This window comes from Stegostoma tigrinum, chromosome 25, assembly GCF_030684315.1.
Source record: "Stegostoma tigrinum isolate sSteTig4 chromosome 25, sSteTig4.hap1, whole genome shotgun sequence".
NCBI lineage: Eukaryota > Metazoa > Chordata > Chondrichthyes > Orectolobiformes > Stegostomatidae > Stegostoma > Stegostoma tigrinum.
In genome coordinates this window covers 16,786,819-16,810,145 of record NC_081378.1, presented here as the reverse complement: position 1 = coordinate 16,810,145, position 23,327 = coordinate 16,786,819, and the positions used below count along the sequence as shown (strand labels likewise).

Sequence of the window (23,327 nt, the reverse complement as noted above, 5' to 3'; positions counted from 1 at the left end):
AGCACGGATTGGCGAGGCCGATCCAATAGGATAGAGCTGAAGGCGGATCGGGGGTGTGGCGTTGAGGTAGGAGCTAGGATCCCTTGCGGCTCTGTTGAGGTTCGGTTGTTCCACAGCGCCGGACCACCAGTCCTGGGTCGGCGGATACGCCACTTACGAGGGATTTTACCCTGCGCCTTTGTGAAAGTAAAAAAAAATCACCGCTGAGTAGGGCCAGTAAATTTGATCTTGAGCCTGTCGGACAATCAGTGCAATCGGAAGATGCTGCTTTAATCCAGTTTAATTTCTGCTGCGGGATTTTTCCGATTCAGTTTGTAAACGATTTCACCTTTAGTCCAGGGGGGTCCTAACTGGCCATGGCTCGAACGCGGACACAGGGAGAAGATTTCACCTTCGTCAACCCCGTGGTTAAATATTTACTCTTTTTGTTTAACATGCTGTTCTGGGTAAGTGACTCCTGTACACTATCTCACATTTAAACTCGCCTTGATTTATCTCTTGTTTTCTGCCTGCTCAGTCTGTGTTCATTTTTTTTCTCTTAAAACGGCTGCAAACTTGCAGCTAGGCAACCTGTCCTCCTCCTTAGCCCAGGCATGTTCAGCTAGAGACTAGGCTGGAGCTCTACAGGCATTTCGTGTTTCTGATCCCCTCCATTTCATTCTAAACATTGTCAGGCCAACCACCCGGGGATTTTCTCGCACCAGTATTCAAGGATTTTTTTTAAAAACCCAGAGGTCTCCTATGTTTCTTTTTGTTTTTTTTAAAGTGAAGTGTTAATCTAACTCGCGTGCGGACTGTTGGCAGCTTTCTGGGATTTCCCATTACTACTCCCCCAAACATTGTAAAATTACAGACTTCTTTGAAAACACTCTTCGAATGGAATGAAGACAGATCCTCAGCCAAACCTCCAAATCGTTCCCTCACCCGTTCATTGCATCAAAAAAACCCACCGTCCCACGAAAACAACGTTTACCAAAATAATTGCAGCTCCTACTAGACACTTAGGTATATGAATCCCAGATTCAACACCTGACATTAAAGTGATGAGCTCCTGTGGAGCACATTCTGAAGTCTCATCACTGCTGTAGGCCAAGCTGCACTTTTCAACAATTCACAAACAGCAATAGAATAAATATTATTAACTGTTTTCCTGAGAGGAGCGGTTTGATTCCATGAGATGCGCGGGCTTGCTCCTGACATTGGGCCCATCCCATTATAGACTAAAGCAGAGTGCTGCAGATGCTGGAAATATGAAACGAATCAAAATGTTGGAAATACTCAGCAAGTTAGCATGTGCAGAGAGAAAAACATAGCTAACACCTCTGGACTGTCACAGTTCATCACGATTCAGAGGGTATAGCCTTCCAATCAGAACCAGGTAAATGCCTAATAAAATCCAAAAGAACTGCAGATGCTGTAAATCGGGAACAAAAACAAAGCTGCTGGAAAAGCTCAGCAGGTCTGGCAGCATCTGTGGAAGAGAAAACAGTCAACGTTTCAGTTCTCTGATGAAGGGTCTAGGCCCGAAACGTCAGCTTTTGTGCTCCTGAGATGCTGCTTGGCCTGCTGTGTTCATCTAGCCTCACATTTTGTTGTCAACGTTTCGGTTCTGATGGCTGGGAAAACGTCAGTTTATATGCAGAAAATAGGGAGCTGGGTGCGATAGGGAGTAAACGATAGGATAGAGCCCGAAGAGAGAGTAAGACAGTTGGACAGACAAAGGAATTGCTAACGATTAGGCTGGGAGAGTGAATAGTTGTTAACGGGGACTGTTAGTGACTAACAACAGGGGGTGTGTTACCACATAGCCTGCCACTACACACACCACCCCCCCCTCGTGTTTGTTAGTCACTAACAGTCCCCATTAACAACTGTTCACCCTCCCAGCCTGATCATTAGCAACTCCTTTGTCTCTCTCTCTCTTTGGGCTCTATCCTGTCCTTTACTTCCTACCCCACCCATCTCCCTGTTTTCTGCATATAAACTGACGTTTCCCAGCCACCATCAGTTCTGAGGAAGGGTCACCGGACCCGAAATGTTAACTCTGTTTTCTCCTCCACAGATGCTGCCAGACCTGCTGAGCTTTTCCAGCAACTTTGTTTTTGTTCCAGGCAAATGCTTGCCCATGTTTAAAATTTATTATTTAATGGGTTGTGGGCACCATTGGCTCAACAAATATTTATTACCCAGCTACCCTCCAGGATGTGGTGAGAAGGTAGGGGGACTGCTGCAGTCCACCAGAGTGCCATTAGGAATTTCCAGGATTTCGACCCGTTCCAGTAAATGAACAGTAATGTATTTATGAGTTAGTTTGTTGTGCAACTTTGGTGAGGAACCTGCTAGTGGTTTTAGTTGCCCTCGATGTTCGAGAAGGCGAAGGTTACTGATTTGGAAGGTGCTGACAAAGGAGCCTTGGTTAGTTGCTGCAGCTCATCTTTAAAAGGCTGCTATGGTGAAGGTTGTGAATCTTTAAGATTGTACGTTGTACTGCCAATCAAACAAATTACATTGTCCTCGGTTCTGAGGTCACGAATATTGTCAGAACTGCACCCATATAGACAAGTGGAGAGTATTCTATCACACTGAGATGGTGTACGGGCATTGGGGAGTCCGTAGATGAGTGATGCACTACAGAATTCTTCATCTCTGATCTGCTGTTGCACCCACAGTGTTTATATGGCTGGTCTGGTTTAGTCTCTCTGTTAATGGTAACACAAAACAGTAAGGCCATCAATAACGGAGGGTAAGTTAGTTAGACCCTCTTGGGTTAGAGATGGTCGTTATCCAGCAGCTGTGGCACAAATATTCCTTGCCACTTATCCAAATTTCCCAAGTCTGAATGCAGTCTTAGTCTTGCTGCATGTGGCTGTGGATTGTTTCAGTATCTGAGGTGTTGGTGTTGTAAATTGTACTGAACATTGTGCAATCATCTGCATATGTACTAACTTTTGACCATGAAATGGATGGGAAGCCATTGAAGCAGTTTAGGATTGCTGGGCCTAGGACACTGAGTCAGCAGTGGGACAGCGATATCTTCCCTGCAGATTAACTGAGCTGAATTATTCAGTTCAGTCCATTTTACCTGATGATTATTACACGCAGCTATAAATCCCTTCGATACACAGTGCTTCAGAAAATTATCAACAACTGTAGAATTTTGCCTTTGGTTATTTTGGTCTATGTTTGGCTGGCTTCCCATCTTTCAGCAGAATGGAGTCACAGAATGTTGGGCTTGTAAGAAAATAGAACATTCTTGACCTATTCCTAACAACTTGCATATGTTTTGCAGGATCTTGAATTTGTTTGACAGAGTAAAAATATCAGTTTAGACTCCTAAAGTGGACAAGATTATTGTACAAAATGCGGAGGAATGATATTGTACAAAATGCAGAGGAATGGAATTGTGGGACATATGGCAGTTTGGATCGGAAATTGGCTTGCTGAAAGAAGACAGAGGGTGGTAGTTGATGGGAAATGTTCATCCTGGAGACCAGTTACTATTGGTGTACCGCAAGGGTCAGTGTTGGGTCCACTGCTGTTTGTCATTTTTATAAATGACCTGGATGAGGGCGTAGAAGGATGGGTGAGTAAATTTGCAGACGACACTAAGGTCGGTGGAGTTGTGGATAGTGACGAAGGATGCTGTAGGTTGCAGAGAGACATAGATAAGCTGCAGAGCTGGGCTGAGAGGTGGCAAATGGAGTTTAATACAGACAAGTGTGAGGTGATGCACTTTGGTAGAAGTAACCGGAAGGCAAAGTACTGGGCTAATGGTAAGATTCTTAGTAGTGTAGATGAGCAGAGAGATCTCGGTGTCCATGTACACAGATCCTTGAAAGTTGCCACCCAGGTTGACAGGGCTGTTAAGAAGGCATACAATGTTTTAGCTTTTATTAATAGAGGGATCAAGTTCCGGAACCAAGAGGTTATGGTGAAGCTGTACAAAATTCTGGTGCGGCCGCAGTTGGAGTATTGTGTACAGTTCTGGTCACCGCATTATAATGAGGATGTGGAAGCTTTGGAAAGGGTGCAGAGGAGATTTACTAGGATGTTGCCTGGTATGGAGGGAAGGTCTTACGAGGAAAGGCTGAGGGACTTGAGGCTGTTTTCATTAGAGAGAAGAAGGTTGAGAGGTGACTTAATTGAAACATATAAAATAATCAGAGGGTTAGATAGGGTGGATAGCGAAAGCCTTTTCCCTAGGATGGTGACGGCGAGCATGAGGGGGCATAGTTTTAAATTGAGGGGTGAAAGATATAGGACAGATGTCAGAGGTAGTTTCTTTACTCCGAGTAGTAAGGGAATGGAACGCTTTGCCTGCAACGGTAGTAGATTCGCCAACTTTAGGTACATTTAAGTCGTCATTGGATAAGCATATGGGCGTACATGGAATAGTGTAGGTTAGATGGGCTTGAGATCGGTATGACAGGTCGGCACAACATCGAGGGCTGAAGGGCCTGTACTGGGCTGTAATGTTCTATATGTTCTGTATAGATCATCGCTTCTACAGTGAGCAAGGTGTACTGGATTGCAAGAAAGGCTGCTTCACATTTGAGTTTTGTGGCCCAGGTCATTGGTGTACAAGTGCTCCAGCGACTACCACGAAACCTGGACTTTTGTAAGGATGAGCAAAAGCACCCCACAAGCAACGTTCCTTCCTGAAAGCAAATGAAAAGGGAAGAATAGATTTTGGTTCTTAAATAGTGCTATAGGTGGTAAGAAATGATCTGGCAAAAGCTGAGACTGGTGGGATGATAGTTGATGGTAAAGGAGACCATCTCAATGGTGGGGACTAATCTCATTGGTGCAGATGTAGTCATTGACTTAGGCTGCAGTGGATCATTTAGAGGATGGGGAGCCAGCCAAATGTAGACAAGAATAACCAAAAGCAAAATTATTTGGTTGTTAATAATTTTCTGAAGCACAATGTGATAAGATTCAGATAAAGTCGGCTGAACTGAGTAACTCAGCATTCAGAACTTATACTCTTTAACATTTGGATTGTGTCAGGAGAAAGCTCTTCGACCAGCATGCTGTAAATATAAGGTACTGTGGGCAGTGCAGTGGTGTGTGGCCCTGGGATCTGTGGATATAACACTCTAGATGTGCAGGGGAAGCAGAGGATACCTTCAGCCACAGACCACTCTTTCTCTTGACCACAGTGCTCTGGTCACCCACATTGCTCATTACTGGTACCTACAGTTACATTCATTATATTGTACACCATATTATACATACAGTGTTGGAAAAGCAGTAATTCACAAGCTGTTAAGCTGCTGTCTATTAATTATTATAAAGATCTTGTGATGCTACTTTGAGGACAAGTTGGGAATCCCTCACTCATTTCCTTGTGGTTTGTAGAATAGTGCTGTAATTATATTTGTAAATAATTTTTCTTTGTAAAATGCCTTAGGATACATTAGATATGCCTAAAAGTCTCCCAAGTGGCAAAAAAACTTTCATTTATATAGCACCTTTCACAACTGCATTTATCCCAAAGCACTTTGAAGTGAGCTTAATGTTGTAATATCAGAAATACAGCAGAGAATTTGCGTACATGACCAGAAAACATCAATACAATTTAAATTGTAATTCTGTGTTACTTACATTAAATGCTAAAAAAACTATTTGAAACAAGCTTCTTTGAATTGCTAGAAATTGGCTTCTGAATGTCAGGATAGTGCATTTATTACTGTCTGTCATGTCACAGGACCAGCATTTTGCTGGCTGTTGGCTTCCACTGGCCAACTGGGTTGTCGTGGAGTTAAACACAAGCTTGCATGTAGGGTTACCAAAACTAATAGCAATTCGGGAGAATTAGTTCCAGCGCAGTCAATGGTTTTCATGTTGAACAGGAAGAAGCGAAATCTTATTACAAAAATGGACGGTGGTGTGGAGAGGAAAAGAAAAGAAGTTGTCATTGTGGCAGTTTATCCTCACTGAGGACTGCAGCAGGTCATCAACACTATCTCCAGACAATCAGAGATGGAAAGAAAATGCCAATTTTGCCAGTGATCGCTGCATCTTAAGAACAACGCAATGGACTGATTCTTGACCTTCTGGCCCCAGGGCAGGGGTGTTATCAATATACCATAATACTCTTCTAGTTGGCTTTAATATATTTATTTGGCCCCCTTTACTGTTTAGGGAAGGTTTTCAGGTAAGTATGCTATATATTAACAGCTAACAGCCAATACTTTTCAAAATAAACGACGTAAGTGAAATAAGCTTTGGTAGCAATTTCTTTTTGCCTTTACTTTGTGATCTTTTTGCACTGCACGGTCAGAGGCTCCACAGCTTTGTGCGACCAATGCCCTGATACTACGCACCAGTCACTGCCCTTGACCTCTTTTCAGTGTCCCAAATAAGCACCTTGTTTGTGGAATCTTGGGCACAACTTGCCCGTGTTATTTTCAACATTGCAACATCAAATGCATGTAATTAACTGCAAGGCGCTTTAGGAATTTCTGAGATCATGGATGAGACGTGGAATTCTTTCTGTTCTTTCAAATTCATAAATAAACCCCCTCTCCTGTCTATGTTGTAACTAGTTAATGTCTGTGTTTAATTGTATCTCCCCGCTTCAAGCCTGTATTTATTCCCAAGGCTTCGTAGCATTGTTTGTTTATTTCTTTTAGATTATGTGTGTCAAATGTCCCAACCCACCTCCACTTTATGATGAGAAAGACACTGGATTTCTGTGGCATAACCTTTCTCTACAACTGTTAGCGTGTGGGGAGGAACACAGAGAAACAAAGATTTTAAGAGAAGAAAGTTACTTTTTCACCTTTTTTCACCAAAATTCAAAAAATAAATCCCAATTTATTATGAAATGGGAGTTGAGGGAAGCAGGAAGAGAATACGCTAGTAATTTGAATGTGCGTGTCTCTGGATGCCTGGAGTAATTGTTCCACAGGTGCCCGTCAATCTGAAACTGGGCACCTGTTGAACATCATTCTTCAAACAGGATGGAATACAAAAGCATGGAAGTTGTGTTAATCATATGAAGGTCTGATTAGCGTCTATTAGAATATTGCAATACATTTGGGCATTATACATCATTGAGAGTATGAACCTTAGAGAGGGCAGAGTATGGCTTACAGGAATGATTGGGGCTAAAAAGGGTTGTATTAAGGATGAGTTGTATAGATTAGGCTTCTATTTTAAAACTGAGGTTGACTTTTTTAAAATGTGAAGACTTTGAAAGATATAGAACCAGGTCAGCTATTTGGAGTTGATTCAGTTCAGCTATGATCTAATTGAAAGAAATGCCTCAAGCTGCTTAATGGTTTCCTTTGTGTTCCATATTCAGAAGCTGCAGGGCTTTCGGTGCCAACTGTCCTGTTTCTTTAAATGTAGCTGTTCTACCAAAACTGTTGTAAATGGGCACCATTATCATCTCACCACTTTGTCTACATTGCCCACTTAGCTAATCCTAGTATGGATTAGCATGTCTCCTAATGGTTGCAGAGAAAAGTGAACCATGCCCCAAGTGGCCCCTGTGAACATCTAGAGTATCTCTGAGAGAGGACAGAAAGCCACAAGCTGATGATTTTGAGGGTTATCTTTAGTAATATGCGCTACAATTCCAAGTTTAATTTCTGCTGACAGAAAATCTTGGCCCTCTATCCTTCCACTGTTTATGGCTCCTTCTACAGGCTACTACATGTCTACAATAGGCCTAGTCTTCCACCCTCCCTTCATGGTCCAGAATTGAAGCTGGACTAGCTGGGTTTTTATTGTATGCGCAAGTGATATTGGTTTGATCTGTTTTATAACAGATTGCATTTATCTTCTCAAAACTGATGGCAGAAGTGGTGGCTCGCTGAGCTGTGTTGGTTCTCTGTGGATCATTTGTTAGATCTGTGAGGCAAGGTGGGGGACAGCACCTCCTTCTCTAAGACAGGATGGGAGGAGGAATGGGGTCTCCCTCTGGGTGAGATGGGGTGGGCAGACAAGTAAGAGTGAAACTGAGAATAGACTTGGATCAAAAACAGGGCAGCATGTTGGCGCAGTGGTCAGTACTGCTGTGTCACAGCACCAAGGATCTGGATTCGATTCCAGCCTTGGGTGACTGTATGGAGTTTGCACGTTCTCCCCGTGTCTGCGTGGATTTCCTCCAGGTGCCTCTAGTTTTCTCCCACAGTCCAAAGACATGCAGGTTAGGTGGATTGGCCATAGTGAATTGTCTGCAGTGTCCAGGAATGTGCAGACTAGGTGGGTTAGCCATTTTAAATGTGTTGTTACAGAAAAGGAAGAGTTTCTGGGTGGGATGCTCTTCAGAGGGTTGATGCAGACACGATGGGCTGAATGGTCTCTTTCCATATTGTGGGGATTCTGTGAAATACAGGAAACAAGTTGGAGCTACTTATTCTAACCGTGTTGACAGCTATTTGTTCCAGAAGGGACGTAATGATTACACTGTTACTGATGTTGAACTGCACTGTTAAAAGACAGCCATGCACGTGTTCACTTCGGCATAGACTGAAAAATACTCAAAGGCTCCTATGTGGGAAAATGCACAGATGCTCTCACATACTCAAACATCTACAAGTTCCACCTTGCACATGTGAAACCTAACAATGCCCTGCCTCTACTGTTTCAAACTCTTGATCCCGTTATACCAGTGCAAAGGAACAGAGAATGATACGTCATATTTGATTGGAAGCTCAGATGTTGACCCAAATATCTGCTATGTAAATTCATCAGATCCTTTAAATTGCATCACTTATTTTGCAGATGTCCATTGTAGGTAATGTCAGTCCTTTGTATAATGTTTGCAGGTTGAATCAGCATGCTGAAAATAAGTGTGCTCTTCTCCTTGTCTAAACAAAATGAGAACATGTATCACTCTTCGTAGCTCCTTTTTTGAACTGGATATTCACTCTGATATTCACCAAGCCCCATGTCAGGCCTGGTGCTGAACATTAATGTCTTCTAATCAGTGCATCCTTTTTACTGTTGATGCTGTCTGGAACTAAGACAGCTTACCTGTATCTTTGTTCTTTGGCTGTTCTACTGTCTGAGGATTTGGATCCAGTGTACGCTGGGTACAACCCTTTTTGATCAGACAGGACAAAACTATGCAGATCATTGAGAGGGTATATCTGGGTATTAGGGTGTGCTTTGTAATGCAGGTAGGTGATTGAGTGAATGAATGAACTCTCCGATCTAGCTCCTTCCATCCTTCATTACACTCTTTTCACTATGTCCTGGCTCCTCTCCTGATGGTGACTGGTTCTGGTGAACAGACTGACAAGCTCTGGTTCAACGTGAGCACATAGTTTGGATCTGGAGATGTTCAGGTCAGGGAGGAAGAGAATGGGAGATCAGAAAACCTCAAGTTTGGCAGACCTTGTAAAAGCTGGCAGTCCTCTCTGTGTGAACTTCATGTCAATGCTGATGAGCTATTTGACTGCGGTGGGGGTCACAACCACCTTGATCTCAGCCAGATATGGATTTGAGTGAAAGGACAGCATTTGCCTTGCCTTTGAACACGCCAGTCAGCTGTGTTCAATTCTTGGAGGTGAAATAACTTTGTTTTGTTTTAATAACTGATTCTGATTCTGATTCATGCCACCCCTCAAGACTCTACAACAGTACAGAGCCCCCATTCCCAGCAGAACATACAATGATCCTGCTGCTAATCCCCCTTGTTGATTAGGGCTTGACAGTGAACAAAGGAGGTGCAGACTGTGAACCATGCTATTGCACTGTGAAAATTATATGCCAATTGCACAGAGCAGCGATGTGCTGAGAATAGAAAACAGAGAAAGCTCCTGATTTAGGACCACTGCTTGTGAGATGAAAGTGTGTATGGATGGTGCCTAATTCTTTTCATTTGGAAATGAAAGCATCCCTGCTGGTTCCCAGTAAATGGAGTACAAGATCAACGGCCAAGGAAATGTAGTCAGGCTATTTCTCTTTTTTGAGGTGGGGGGTGGTGTGGTGTAGAAGGTGGTTGTTTATGTGGTGGGGAGGGCATTCTTTAAACACAGCCCCTTCCCATTGTGTGTGTCTCAACACTATTTCATTATCCAATCACTTGAATTTGCCTCAAGGCACCTTTTTATTACCCCAAACCATTCACGCACTTTCAAAAGATTTTCTGATCAGAGGGCAGTGAGCTCTGAATACTAATAAGCTGTGGAAATGAAGCTTCAAACCTTGATACCAGGTGTTTGCTCCGTGGGTAGCATGCCTACTTCTTAGTCTGACTGTAAATTCAAGTGCCATGACACAGAGCCTAGCGTGGGACAAGGTGTTGTGCTGAGACCCAATTTGTCCCCCCTGATGTAAAAGATCCACTGGTGCTATTTGAAAGAAAACGTAAGCATTTTTGCTGGTGTCCTGGGTACTATTTAATCCTTCATTTAACAAACAGATGTTTTGTTTTCCTTATTACATGTGATATTCTGCAGTATGAAAACTTGCTGCTCAACATGCTTCTTCAAACTAAAACCTTGTATTGATAATGTACCATCCCTATGACCCAAAACACTTTAGTGCTGAACAAGTGATTTTTTTGAGGTACATTCTTCTTGTTACTGTTGATAATGTTTAAGTGTTTAAAGGAGAGAATACTGCAAATTTTAACAGAACAAGTATAAACAAGCAGGACAGCAGAGCTGCCATTATTGCATGTATGAAATGTTAAAATGCTTTCCTTTTTAGACAGTGTGATGTCTGGCCTAATTTCCAGATGGAGTTGAGATGCAGGTTAATTTTGATTAATTAAGTGTCAGAATAGATTACCTCATCGTGTTCATGAGGCAATTTTAAAATTAGAATGTGGGCGCAACAAGCAATGAAAAATGCAAATCATGTGTTGGCCTTCATTGCAGGGGTTTTGCGTGCAGGAGTAAAGATGCCTCAACTGAAGTTATATAGAGCCTTAGCGAGACTTCACCTGGATCAACATTCAGACAGTGGGCAGACTTGCTCCTGAATCCCCAAATCACCCAGAAAAAGTCACTCATGGGCCTGACCAATTAGAGAAAGGTTGACTCTGCGTACAGAACATGCAGAAATTGAGAAATTGCCCCACCAATCACAGCTTGGATTTCTTCCATGCTTGCATTTGAGATGGTAATTAGTGAGTCCCTTTTGCTGGAAACCACGATCTAGTAGAGTGGGACAAGGTCCAGGACCAGGGGAGCTGAGAACCAAGAAGAGAGGTGTCTGCCTAGAGCTATCGTTAGCTGGAATGCAGGGCCTTTTGCTGGATGTGGGAGTTCCATCTTCTGGATTCCAGGGTGGGACATTCTGACAGAGGAGGGCCGGCTTGGGATTGGAGAAAGAGGCTTCGAGGAGATAAGTGTGGAGAAGGAGGTTGAGAGCAGGAGGCAGCAAAAGGGTAAGAGTAGTTTTGCACCTGTCAACAAAAGAATATGCAGCTAACTGAAATCCAAGGGAACGTCAAATCAACAAAATCATGAATTATTTGTAAATGAATGTAGAATCCCCAGTTTAAGGCAGAGTATGTTTAGGTAGTACTATATTGGCTGTGGCGGAAGAAATATAGTGCATTCTAATGTAATGAATACTATCAATTGTTAAATTTAAATCTGCAATTGAGATCTGATATGTATTCTATAGAGTTGTTACTGCCTGTTTAACATGTTTCAGCTTTGGACATGTGGGAAGGAAACCCATTAGCTGTAAGCTCGCCAGTCTGTGAAAGGTGTGTTCAAAATGACAGCTTTTTCAGTAAAGAAGTGACAGTTATTTTTGAAAAAGAACTTCTAACTTCTGCCTGTTATTTTGTACCAATTTAAATGCTGTGGCATCTATGAAATTAGTGTGTTTTTTGTGTTGTGGCTTTAAGTTTTTAATGGAAACTTGATGCTTGAGGATGGTAATAAATTTAATTATGCCTGCCTCTGTCGGCAGATCCAGAAGGCATTGTTATGACATCATTGCATCACCTAAGAGTGGAATTAGGGTAAATAAGTAATCACTGAAAATCAAAATCTTGCCCTCAAAAATCTGAAGAGGAGCCTCCAAAGCGAAAAATATTTTGAATCCTGACTTGGAGTGTTGTGTACTGATTTGGTCCGTTTTCTAGGGAAGAATACACTTGCCATCGGAGAGTGCACTGGATGTTCACCAGATTAATCACTAACTTGGCAGGGTTTTCTTCTGAGGAAAGAACAAGGAGAGTGGGTCAATATTCCCTAGACTGTTGCAGCAGTTGTTCAGGGCTTTGGTAAAGCCACACCTGGAGCACTGTGCGCAGTTCTGGTCTCCTTATCTGAGAAAGGATGCTTTGGCATCCTTTGGTTTATCAGACTGATTCCTGGGAAGGCAGGACTGACTTATGGAGAGAGATTGGATCGGTTAAAAGTACATGGGGGGATGTTGTGAAAACTATTAAATGCTAACAAGACCGTAGAGGGTAAATGCAGGGTGGATGTTCCAAATAGCCTGGGAGTCCAGAGCCAGGGTTGCAGTTAAAATAGGCCATTTAGGACAGAGATGAGAAGAAATCTTTTCACCTTGAGAACAATGAGCCTGTGGAATTCTCTGCTGCATTTGCGGTTGAGACTAAAACATTGAATGTTTTCAAAAGGGAGTTAGGTATAGTTCTTAGGGATTAAAGAGCAACATGAGAAAGTGGTAACAGGGTACTGAGTTGGATGATCAGCATTGATCATACAGATGAGATTCAAAGGGTCAAATGGCCTTCTCCTGCTCCTATTTTCTATGGGTTTTGAAGAATGAGGGGTGACCTCATTGAAACTGCAAAATATTGCATTGGGTGGATGTAGTTGAGATGTTTCACCTGTCTGATCCTAAAACTAGGGGACATAATCTCAGAGTAAGGAGTCGGTCAGAGAGTTGGATCAGGAGGAATTTCTTCACAGAGCATGGTGAATATTTGGATCTGCTACCCCAGAGACTTGTGGAACCTCAATCATTATTCAGGTTTCAGATAGAAATAGTTAGTTAGATTTCTGAAACTAACAGCATTAAAGGATGTCGAAATAGATGTCACCCATGATTGAATTGAATTTGATGGCTGAATAGCCTACTCCTTATCCTATGTTTCTAGGAATGACACTTTTAAAATCCATGTGCTGCTTCCTGGTTAAGCACTAGATCTGGACTGAAAGGCAAACAAACCTTACTGCAAATTATACAGGCAGCAGAGTTTTGAAAGGCCTCAAAAATTTATAGAAGAACGGAAGCCAGCCATGAGCATTCTAAAATAGTTCACTCACTAGAGATAAAGCTGTCGAGGAGGGTTTTGAGAGCAGATGAACTTTTAGGCAATGTTATGAAGAAGGAAATATGGGTCTCTGATGATATGACAATGTGGTCTCGGGGTCAAATAAACATCGAAGCTTGTTCAACCTTGGACAGTCGGTAGATGGAGGGATGGAAACAGTAGCTTTAACAGAGTTTCTGGCTGGGACTGAAGTTTGTGGTTTTGCCAGTATTTTAATAGGGAGAAATTTCTGCTGTTCTAGTATTGAATGTTAGACCAGCGTTCTGAAAATCTAGAGGTAGTGGTGGCAGTTGAGTGAGGTGGAGCACGGTGTGCAGGAGCTGGAAGTAGTCAGTGAATGTGTGGAAACTGATATTGTGCTTTGGGTGGTGTTCCCCCAGGGGCATCATGTAGGGGGGGTGTCAAATATTAATCCTTGAGGGACATGACAGCTAGTAACCAAATACTCCATTAGGTCAAGAAACTGGAATTTTAAAAAAATGTTTGCAATAAATCTCTGTGTAAGCAGAACCATGCACTGAGAATCTATTCTGTTTTTACACCATTCCTTCCCTAGTCCAGATATTACTGTGCTTTCTCCTCAAAATGTGGTCTTGTGCTTCAAATAGAATAGAACAAAATCAGAAATTGCTGGAAAAACTCAGTAGGTCTGGCAGCATCTGTGGAGAATTAAAGTTTCAGGTCCAGTCACCCTTCTACAGAACGAATTATAGCTTGGAAAAGTTTGTATATATGCTAGAGTAGGATTGGGGGAGGATGCTGATTTCCAGCATCTGCAGTTCTTTGGGTTTTTTTTTGGATAGAAAAGAGCATTGAGCTGAGTACAGGATTAAGGATAGGATTCTTGGCAGCGTGGAGGAACAGAGGGATCTTGGTGTGCAGATACATAGATCCCTTAAAATGGCCACCCAAGTGGACAGGGTTGTTAAGAAAGCATATGGTGTTTTGGCTTTCATTAACAGGGGGATTGAGTTTAAGAGTCGTGAGATCTTGTTGCAGCTCTATAAAACTTTGGTTAGACCGCACTTGGAATACTGCGTCCAGTTCTGGGCGCCCTATTATAGGAAAGATGTGGATGCTTTGGAGAGGGTTCAGAGGAGGTTTACCAGGATGCTGCCTGGACTGGAGGGCTTATCTTATGAAGAGAGGTTGACTGAGCTCGGTCTCTTTTCATTGGAGAAAAGGAGGAGGAGAGGGGACCTAATTGAGGTATACAAGATAATGAGAGGCATAGATAGAGTCGATAGCCAGAGACTATTTCCCAGGGCAGAAATGGCTAGCACGAGGGGTCATAGTTTTAAGCTGGTTGGTGGAAAGTATAGAGGGGATGTCAGAGGCAGGTTCTTTACGCAGAGAGTTGTGAGAGCATGGAATGCGTTGCCAGCAGCAGTTGTGGAAGCAAGGTCATTGGGGTCATTTAAGAGACTGCTGGACATGCATATGGTCACAGAAATTTGAGGGTGCATCCATGAGGATCAATGGTCGGCACAACATTGTGGGCTGAAGGGCCTGTTCTGTGCTGTACTGTTCTATGTCTATGTTCTAATTCAAAATCCAGGCTGACACTCCAGTGCTGTACTGAGATCATTGCTTTGCAGCCTGGGATATTGTCTTTCAGATGTCTGAGGACCTGACTGTCTTTCAGGTGAACTGTGTCATTGGTTTGAAGGATGGGAAGATTTCCCTGGCGCCTGAGCCAGTATTTATTTCTTGGCTGAAGCTTAAAGCAGATTATCTGGTCATTCAATTTAATATTGTTTGTAGGACATTGATACATGTAAATTGGTTGTTGCATTTCCTCTCATTGGAGCAGTGACCATGCAAAATTAGACACTGAAAATCCTGGAAGAACAGGTCATACAGCATCTATGGACAAAGAATGAAAACGAATGTTTCAGATCTGTGACTATTTATATGAAAATATTACACATTGAAGGACACTATAGAATCAGAGTCACACATCCTTGAAATGGACCCTTTTCCACGCTGACCATGTTCCCAAACTAAATTAGTCCCACCTGCCTGCGCTCAGCCAATATCCCTCCAAACATTTCCTATTCATAAACTTATCCAAATGACTTTTAAACTGTGTAACTGTACCCGTATCCATCGCTTTCTCTGGCAGTTCAGTCCACACGAGTCACGCTGTGTTTTTTTTAAAAAAAATTGCCCCTCATGTCCTTTTTTTTTTACATCTTTCTCCTCTCATCTTAAAAATGTGCCCCCTAGTTTTGAACTCCCTACCTGAGGGAAAAGACCCTAGTCATTTTACCTTATGCCCCTCATGATTTTTATAAACCTCAATAAGGTCAACCCTCCACCTCTCCGCTCCAGTGGAAAAAGTTCTAGTGTTTCCGGTCTCCTTTTTCTTTAACATATCTCAAACCCTCCGTTCCTGGCACATCCTGGTAAATCTTTTCTGAACCCTCTCCAGTTTAATAGTGTCCTTCCTATAACAGGGTGGCCAGAACCACGCACATGACTCCAGAAGAGTCCTCACCAATGTCTTTTACAGCCTCAACATGACATCCCAATTCCTATATTCAGAGATCTGAACAATGAAGACAAGCATGCTAAACACCTTCTTAACCACGAGGTCTCCCTGTGATGCAAATTTCAAAGAGTTATGTACCTGAACCCTAAGCCTTTCTGTTCTACACTACCCACAGCCCAACCATTAATTGCATAAGTCCTGCCCTTGTTTGTATTGTCAAAATGCAATACCTCACATTTATCCAAATTAAACTCCATGTGCCACTCCTCTGCCTACTGATCTAATTGATCAATATCTCTTAATAGATAACCTTCACTGTCCACTATGTACCTCCAATTTTAACATCCTCTGAAAACTTACTAACCATGCCTCTTGTATTCTCATCTAAATCATTTATATAAAATGACAAACAAAAATGGACCCAGTACTGATCCCTGTGGATTACTGCTGGTCACAGGCCTCTAGTCTAAAAAAACAAGCCTCAAACACCAGCCTCTATCCTGCAATAAAGCATTAAATATTTTCTTGGCTTTCACTTTGAAACAGATGTAGTTGTGGTGCCCAGATGTGGTTTCAGTGTTGTACATTTTCCAAAGGAAAATAAGCATTGGTTTTGAGAAACATTTAGGCTCTCTATACCAAATCTGGAGGTTCCATCCAAATAACTCAGCCTCCAGCCAGGACTGTCCTCTGATGCAGCCCAGCTCTGCACACCTATTTCTGCTTCTGATCTTAATGTGGAAAATCTATTCTAATGGTCAGCATGTTCCACTGTCTCACTTTCCAGCCTAATTCAGTCCACTATGCTTCCTGAGCTTTAACATCAGTGATGTCTGGATAAGACAGCACATTGATTTTTGAGTTAAGGCCACCATAGAGTTATCGCATAGGAAGGGTGACTGCCCACAAATGTGGAACATGATAATAAATCTTGGAATTAAAAGCACATTGACATTCACTGGATCCTGCCAAGATTTGCAGTTAATGCATTTTTTAAGGGGCTAGTACTGTTCATCTTGGTCAAATATATAAATTTTATATAGAACTCTTTGCATATGACATAGTAAATGAATCTCCAATGTGCATATTCATTTGAACATCTACTGCCATTCAGTTATTAAAGAAGCAAATGAAACACCACAATCAAAGACACTCTCACATCCTGCATCTTTCCAATGAAACTACAATTGGTGCCTATAGAATACTTTATTTCATTTCGCATTCTTCAAGAAAATAATTTTGTAGATTCTTTTTGCTTTCCTAATTGATAGATTTCTGTGTCACTTCAATGGATGACCATTAAGAGAAAAGAAATTAGTTTCTTCTAGGTTGATGCCATCTTCATTTGGCATTGTCCAAAGTTAAATCTCTACCATCAAGTAATTCAGAGACCCAGATAATGTTTTGGGGACCTGGGTTTGAATCCCACCATGGCAGATGGTGGCATTTGAATTCGATAAATATCTGGAATTAACAATCTAATGATGACCATGAATCCATTGTAGATTTTCAGAAAAACCCATCTGGTTCACTAATGTTCTTCAGGGAAGGGAACTGCCATCCTTACCTGGTCCAGCCTACATGTGACTCCAGGCCCACAGGAATGTGGTTGACTCTTAATTGCCCTCTGGGCAATTAGTGATGGGCAGTAAATGCTGCCTAGCCAGTGACACCCTTGTCCCGTGAATGAATGAAAAAAAATTTTGACATTTAAGGAAAACAGAGTCAAGTGTCTTCAACTCAAGTGAGGGTAGTACAAATATAGTGCCTCTCTTCATCCCTCGAACACTAGTTTCATACGCATTATTTGCAGTTTGTCTGTGTGAACAAGACTTGATCAAATTTTGTTTGTGAAAACCATCTAGCCAGTAATGATGTAGCAGGATAAATGAAGAGAAAAGACAACTATTGAAGCTAAAAGAAGAAGGCACGCACTATAAAGTACATTGTCAACGGAGAGAAGGACAAAACGGATATAAAGCATTTAGGAAAGAGATCAAAAAAAATACTTGCATAGCCTAAAGAGTAGCGAGAATTTATAACTTGCTGCTATAGGAAGTGGTTAAACCAATAATAAATACACTTCAAGGCAAGCTAAACAAGCAAATGAGGAAGAAGGAATTAAATAGTTATGATGTAAGGTTGAGAGAAGAAAGGTGGAAGATGTATGAGTGAACCATGAACATCAGCAGTAATTGGTTTGTCCAAAACCTTTTTCTGTGCCACATATGCCAAATCTTGATTATACACTATGGTGTGATTTGCTGTATTGGTTGTGCAGTGTTGGCTTTCGTGTCTGGGAATTCTGTGAATCATGTGACTCACAGCAATGGTGAGATATGATGAGTATGCACTTGGTGTGTGTAACTCTTTGCAAAAACTCTTAAGTTAGTAATGTTATCCTTGTTACATATCGACAGCGGAAATGAAATGCTTCCAGTTACTTTGTGATGCTGGTAAGTTATCCAAGTCTCAGGCTTGTAAAGAGATGATGCAAGTATCACTGCCTAATCTCTGTTCTGAAACAAACTCTATGCGCTTTCCAAAGTCTGAGTGAGCCTGCTAAACACTGAGCTTGTTTTTGACAGGTGAACCTTGCAAATTACATGCAGCCAATATTTGGCATGGAAAGAGATTTTGGACAAACCAATTACTGCTGACACTCAAACATCTTCTACCCTTCTTCTCCCAATCTGAAATTACACCTATTTAATTCCTTCTTCCTCATCTGCTTGTTTAGCTTTCCTTGAAATATTTATTATTGGCTCAACCACTTCCTATAGCAGCAAGTTACAAATTCTCACCACTCTTTAGGCTACAAAAGTTTTTTTTTGATCTCTTTCCTAAATGCTTTATATCCGTTTTGTCCTTCTCTCCATTGACAATGTACTTTATAGTGCGTGCCTTCTTCTTTTAGCTTCAATAGTTGTCTTTTCTCTTTATTTATCCTGCTGCATCATTACTGGCTAGATGGTTTTCACAAACAAAATTTGAAATCTAGTTGCATGAGATATTAAAGGTAAATGATGAAAAACCTGATCAAAGAGGTCAGTCTTAGGATGCATCGTAAATAGAAGAAGTCAAGGGAGGTAGGAGGCAGAGATTTCAGAGTCTGGGTCCTTGAAAGCCAAAGGCCTGTCACAACTGCAAATGGAGGGATCAGAAAAATGAGGGCTGTACTGGAGACCCAGGTAAAGTCAAGTCACCATTGTCTTAACAGACTGAGAACTACGCTTTCATTATAGAGAGAGAGAGAGAGAGAGAGAGAGAGAGAGAGGTGACTAGTGGTTTAACCTGAGGATAACTATGCCTCAGTGCACAGGGGATTTCCAGGTTTTTTAGGGCTGGAGGAAATTTCGAGGTAGAGAGGGTGGGTACAATACTGGTTAAATACAGAATAACATACAATAACATAAATGTATAAGTCTGTAAAACTGGTATAAGTGGTACATAATATGAAATTTTGGTAAAGATTGAAATGCATGGCTATCTATCTATATGTATGTTAATTTGTGGATATTTAGCAGCACATTACAACATTCGTTTTCATTCCTGAAACATGTTGCTTACTTCTCTAGTTTCACGATCAGTTCAGTTTTTTTCATTTGCTGTCCCAATTTTTTCCACTGAGCATTTAGTAGTTGCACTTGCCCTGTCTAGCCAGTCCTGTCCAACACTTGAGAACAGGTACAATGTGAAGTAGAGAATAAAGCATCCCCTATGCTCTCATCAAGGTATTCTAACATGGATTGGACTCCCTAGAAAGGTTGTGTGGACCCCCCTTTCATTTTTAGTGGCCTTGGACAGCTCCTTAGACACCCCAGTTTTCGTAGGGTAAGCAGTTCTTTTGCATTAGAAGTGGCCATTATATGTGCCTTACAGGGACCCAGGCTGCTGTGTTGACTAACCAGATTGGGATACGCTGTAAGCAAAAATTCAGCTCCAGGTTATTTTGCAGATTAATCTCGCTGTTCCTGTGATTTTCTATGCAAGAATCATCACTTTTCTATCAGTTTCGTTTCCTTATTTCTAAAAGAGCTGTGAGTTTAACATCAAACTTTTGCAATATAATCAGCAGTTTTAAAAAGGAGTTAATGTTAGCTGAGGAGTCATAAGTTGATCACATGGAGTATTGTCATTGCTTTACCCCGTAGTCTGTATATGGTTTACCACAAAAACAATGTTTTCAAAGCTAAGATTGACAGATATTTGGGGATTGAGATGGAATGAAAACATGTAAATGGATAGAGGTACAATTCAGCCATAATCTAACTGAATGATTGATTGTATCTCATGTAATTAAGATTAGAAGAGAAACAAGTGGTGGTTGTTAATTGATTAATTGATTACCATGACCCAGATGGGAAGAGTGCACTGCTCTGGGATCAGGCTCCACTCACTACGAGCCGTCACTAATATATAAATGAGCAAACTGAGTCACCAAGATGGTAAAGTTGCCTGAACTGGTCTGCTAATTAAAACAAAAGAAACTTGCCAAATTAGATCAATAATCAAAAATGCTTGTTAAGGGTTAAGTTTGTTCATAGTAATCTATTTTGCCAATTGTTTATTAACCATTACTGTGCAAATTTAAACCACATCCCTAGAAACCCAAACACATGTATATTCATTCACAAATGGGACAGATGAGTTAGAGAACGCTGTAGGAATTTCTTTGAGTGGAAAATGGAAGCAAAAAGGAACATTCTGTGGATTAGGAATCCAGACCACAAGAGTGGAATGAGATATTTCAGTTAGGATTATAGAATCCCTGCAGTGTGGAAGCAGGCTTTTCAGCCAATCAAGTACACACTGACCCTCCAAAGAGCATCCTACCCAGACCTGGCCCTACTCTATAAGCCTGCATTTCCTATGGCCAACCCACCAACTCTGCACATCGCTGGACTGTGGGAGGAAACCAGAGCACCTGGAGGAAACCCACACAGAAATGGGAAGAATGTGCAACCTCCACACAGACAGTCTGGTTGGAATCAAACCCACGATTCTGGTGCTGTGAGGCTGCAGTGCTAACCATCGAGCCACCATGTGGCTTGTTTTTGTTTTGGGGATGATATCATGTTGTCCATTGCACAGCAATAGAAGATCCTCAAATCTGTCACTGCTCTGTTGGACAAGGGTCTTTGCTTGAGTTAGGATTACTTCTTTTCAGACTCCTTGAGTTTTTATTTCCCCACATTGTTGAGGAAGATGTATATCTCCCCTTGCAGGATTTCAAGAGGTCTGAGTTCAACTGTCTCGCTTCTCAGATCTGCACAAACTGCAACTTAAAACTCACAAATTCTATTGCAAGACAACTTCTCAACCAGCTTGTGTCTAAAAGTGACTTGCTTGCCAAGCTGGCTTGTTCTCGTTCAGACGTTTTGTCACTATGCTAGATCACATCATGAGTGAAGCCTCCAATGAAACAATGTTGTGTCTAAAAGTATTAAATGCAGCTTCCCCAAAAGTTACGTGATCTTTTGTAACCAATAAGTGAACGCCACACAATTCATACGGCGGATTGGCATTACTTTAGAGAAGAATAACTGAGGCAAAGTGTAAAGTATTGATATACCATTTCCCACCCATGTTCTCTGAAGCTGAACCTTCTATCCACTGTTTTCTATTGATCATATAGATATGAATTACATCCTTATCCAAGGGGTAAAGAAACCAAGAAATGGCCTTGGTGCTGGCACTTCTAACAAAAGCAGGATGAGGTACAAAGTATCTTCAGATGTTTGTCGATTAGACACTGAGAAAGGTTTAGATAACTTATTAACATTTATGGACAAAATCTGCTTAAATGCAGATGAAACATAGTCAGACTTGGAAAGATGTATTGATGGCCAGATTTGGGGCAAAGCATCACTAAGAAAGAAGAATTAAAAGGAAGAGTGAGCATAATGACATTTTGGCAGAAACCAAAAATGATTCAAACAACAATGACAGACTATATGTAATCAAAGAATTAAGTTCATCACCCAGAGAACGGTCAACAGGTGTTTCAGATGTGACTCAATACAACTGTAATAAGGGATAACAGGGTGTAGAGCTGGATGAGCACAGCAGGCCAAACAGCATCAGAGGAGCAGGAAAGCTGACGTTTCGGATCTGGACCCTTCTTCAGAAATGGATTCTTCTTCATCGAAGAATCGACCTTATTGAATGGTGGAGCAAACTCAAGGAGCCAAATAGTTTGTTTATGCCCTATTCTGTATGTTCGCATGAGTCCAATGTGCTTCAGACTTGGGACTGACCACACACTCAAGTCACGAAAAAGAGTTTTATTTCCAGGTTTAGAAAGAAGCTGGAGTAAACCACTTTATCAGTACAAATCAACTGACATAATCTTAGTATTTAAAGAAATAGTTTTAAGTTTTTGATTGAAAAAAAGCTAAAATGAAACTGAATATGAAATGTAAAGTAGAGATAATGGGAACTGCAGATGCTGGAGAATCCAAGATAACAAAATGTGAGGCTGGATGAACACAGCAGGCCAAGCAGCATCTCAGGAGCACAAAAGCTGACATTTCGGGCCTAGACCCTTCATCAGAGACGGGGATGGGGAGAGGGTTCTGGAATAAATAGGGAGAGAGGGGGAGGTGGACCGAAGATGGAGAGAAAAGAAGATAAGTGGAGAGGAGAGTATAGGTGGGGAGGGGATAGGTCAGTCTAGGGAAGATGGACAGGTCAAGGAAGTGGGATGAGGTTAGTAGGTAGGAAATGGAGGTGCGGCTTGAGGTGGGAGGAAGAGATGGGTGAGAGGAAGAACAGGTTAGGGAGGCAGAGACAGGGTGGGCTGGTTTTGGGGTGCAGTGGGGGCAGGGGACGAACTGGGCTGGTTTTGGGATGCGGTGAGGGAAGGGGAGATTTTGAAACTTGTGAAGTCCACATTGATACCATTGGGCTGCAGGGTTCCCAAGCGGAATATGAGTTGCTGTTCCTGCAACCTTCAGGTGGCATCATTGTGGCACTGCAGGAGGCCCATGATGGACATGTCGTCTAAAGAATGGGAGGGGGTGTTAAAATGGTTCGCGACTGGGAGGTGCAGTTGTTTATTGCGAACTGAGCGGAGGTGTTCTGCAAAGCGGTCCCCAAACCTCCGCTTGGTTTCCCCAATGTAGAGGAAGCCACACTGGGTACAATGGATACAGTATACCACATTGGCAGATGTGCAGGTGAACATCTGCTTAATATGGAAAGTCATCTTGGGGCCTGGGATGGGGGTGAGGGAGGAGGACACTCCTCCGACACTTCCGCCATCTACAATCCGACCCCACCACCCAAGACATTTTTTCATCCCACCCTTGTCTGCCTTCTGGAGAGACCACTCTCACCGTGACTCCCTTGTTCGCTCCACACTCCCCTCCAACCCCACCACACCCAGCACCTTCCCCTGCAACTGCAGGAAATGCTACACTTGCCCCCCACACCACCTCCTGCACCCCCATCCCAGGCCCCAAGATGACTTTCCATATTAAGCAGATGTTCACCTGCACACCTGCCAATGTGGTATATTGTATCCATTGTACCCGGTGTGGCTTCCTCTACATTGGGGAAACCAAGCGGAGGTTTGGGGACCGCTTTGCAGAACACCTC

At 42.1% G+C, this 23,327-nt stretch overlaps 1 protein-coding gene across 3 annotated transcripts in view; it reads left to right on the top strand.

Annotated features, from left to right (window-relative positions):
* Positions 1 to 65: 65 nt before the first annotated feature.
* The window catches only part of tspan33a (tetraspanin 33a), a 43,341-nt gene continuing 20,079 nt past the window's right edge, over positions 66 to 23,327 (top strand). For all 3 annotated transcript variants that reach the window (XM_048554352.2, XM_048554351.2, XM_048554350.2), the window contains exon 1: positions 66 to 446. Coding sequence is in view for 2 of the 3 variants with exons in the window: in XM_048554351.2 (XP_048410308.1) it covers positions 357 to 446 (90 nt within the window). In the remaining variant the exon portion in view is untranslated. The remainder of the gene's footprint in view (positions 447 to 23,327) is intronic.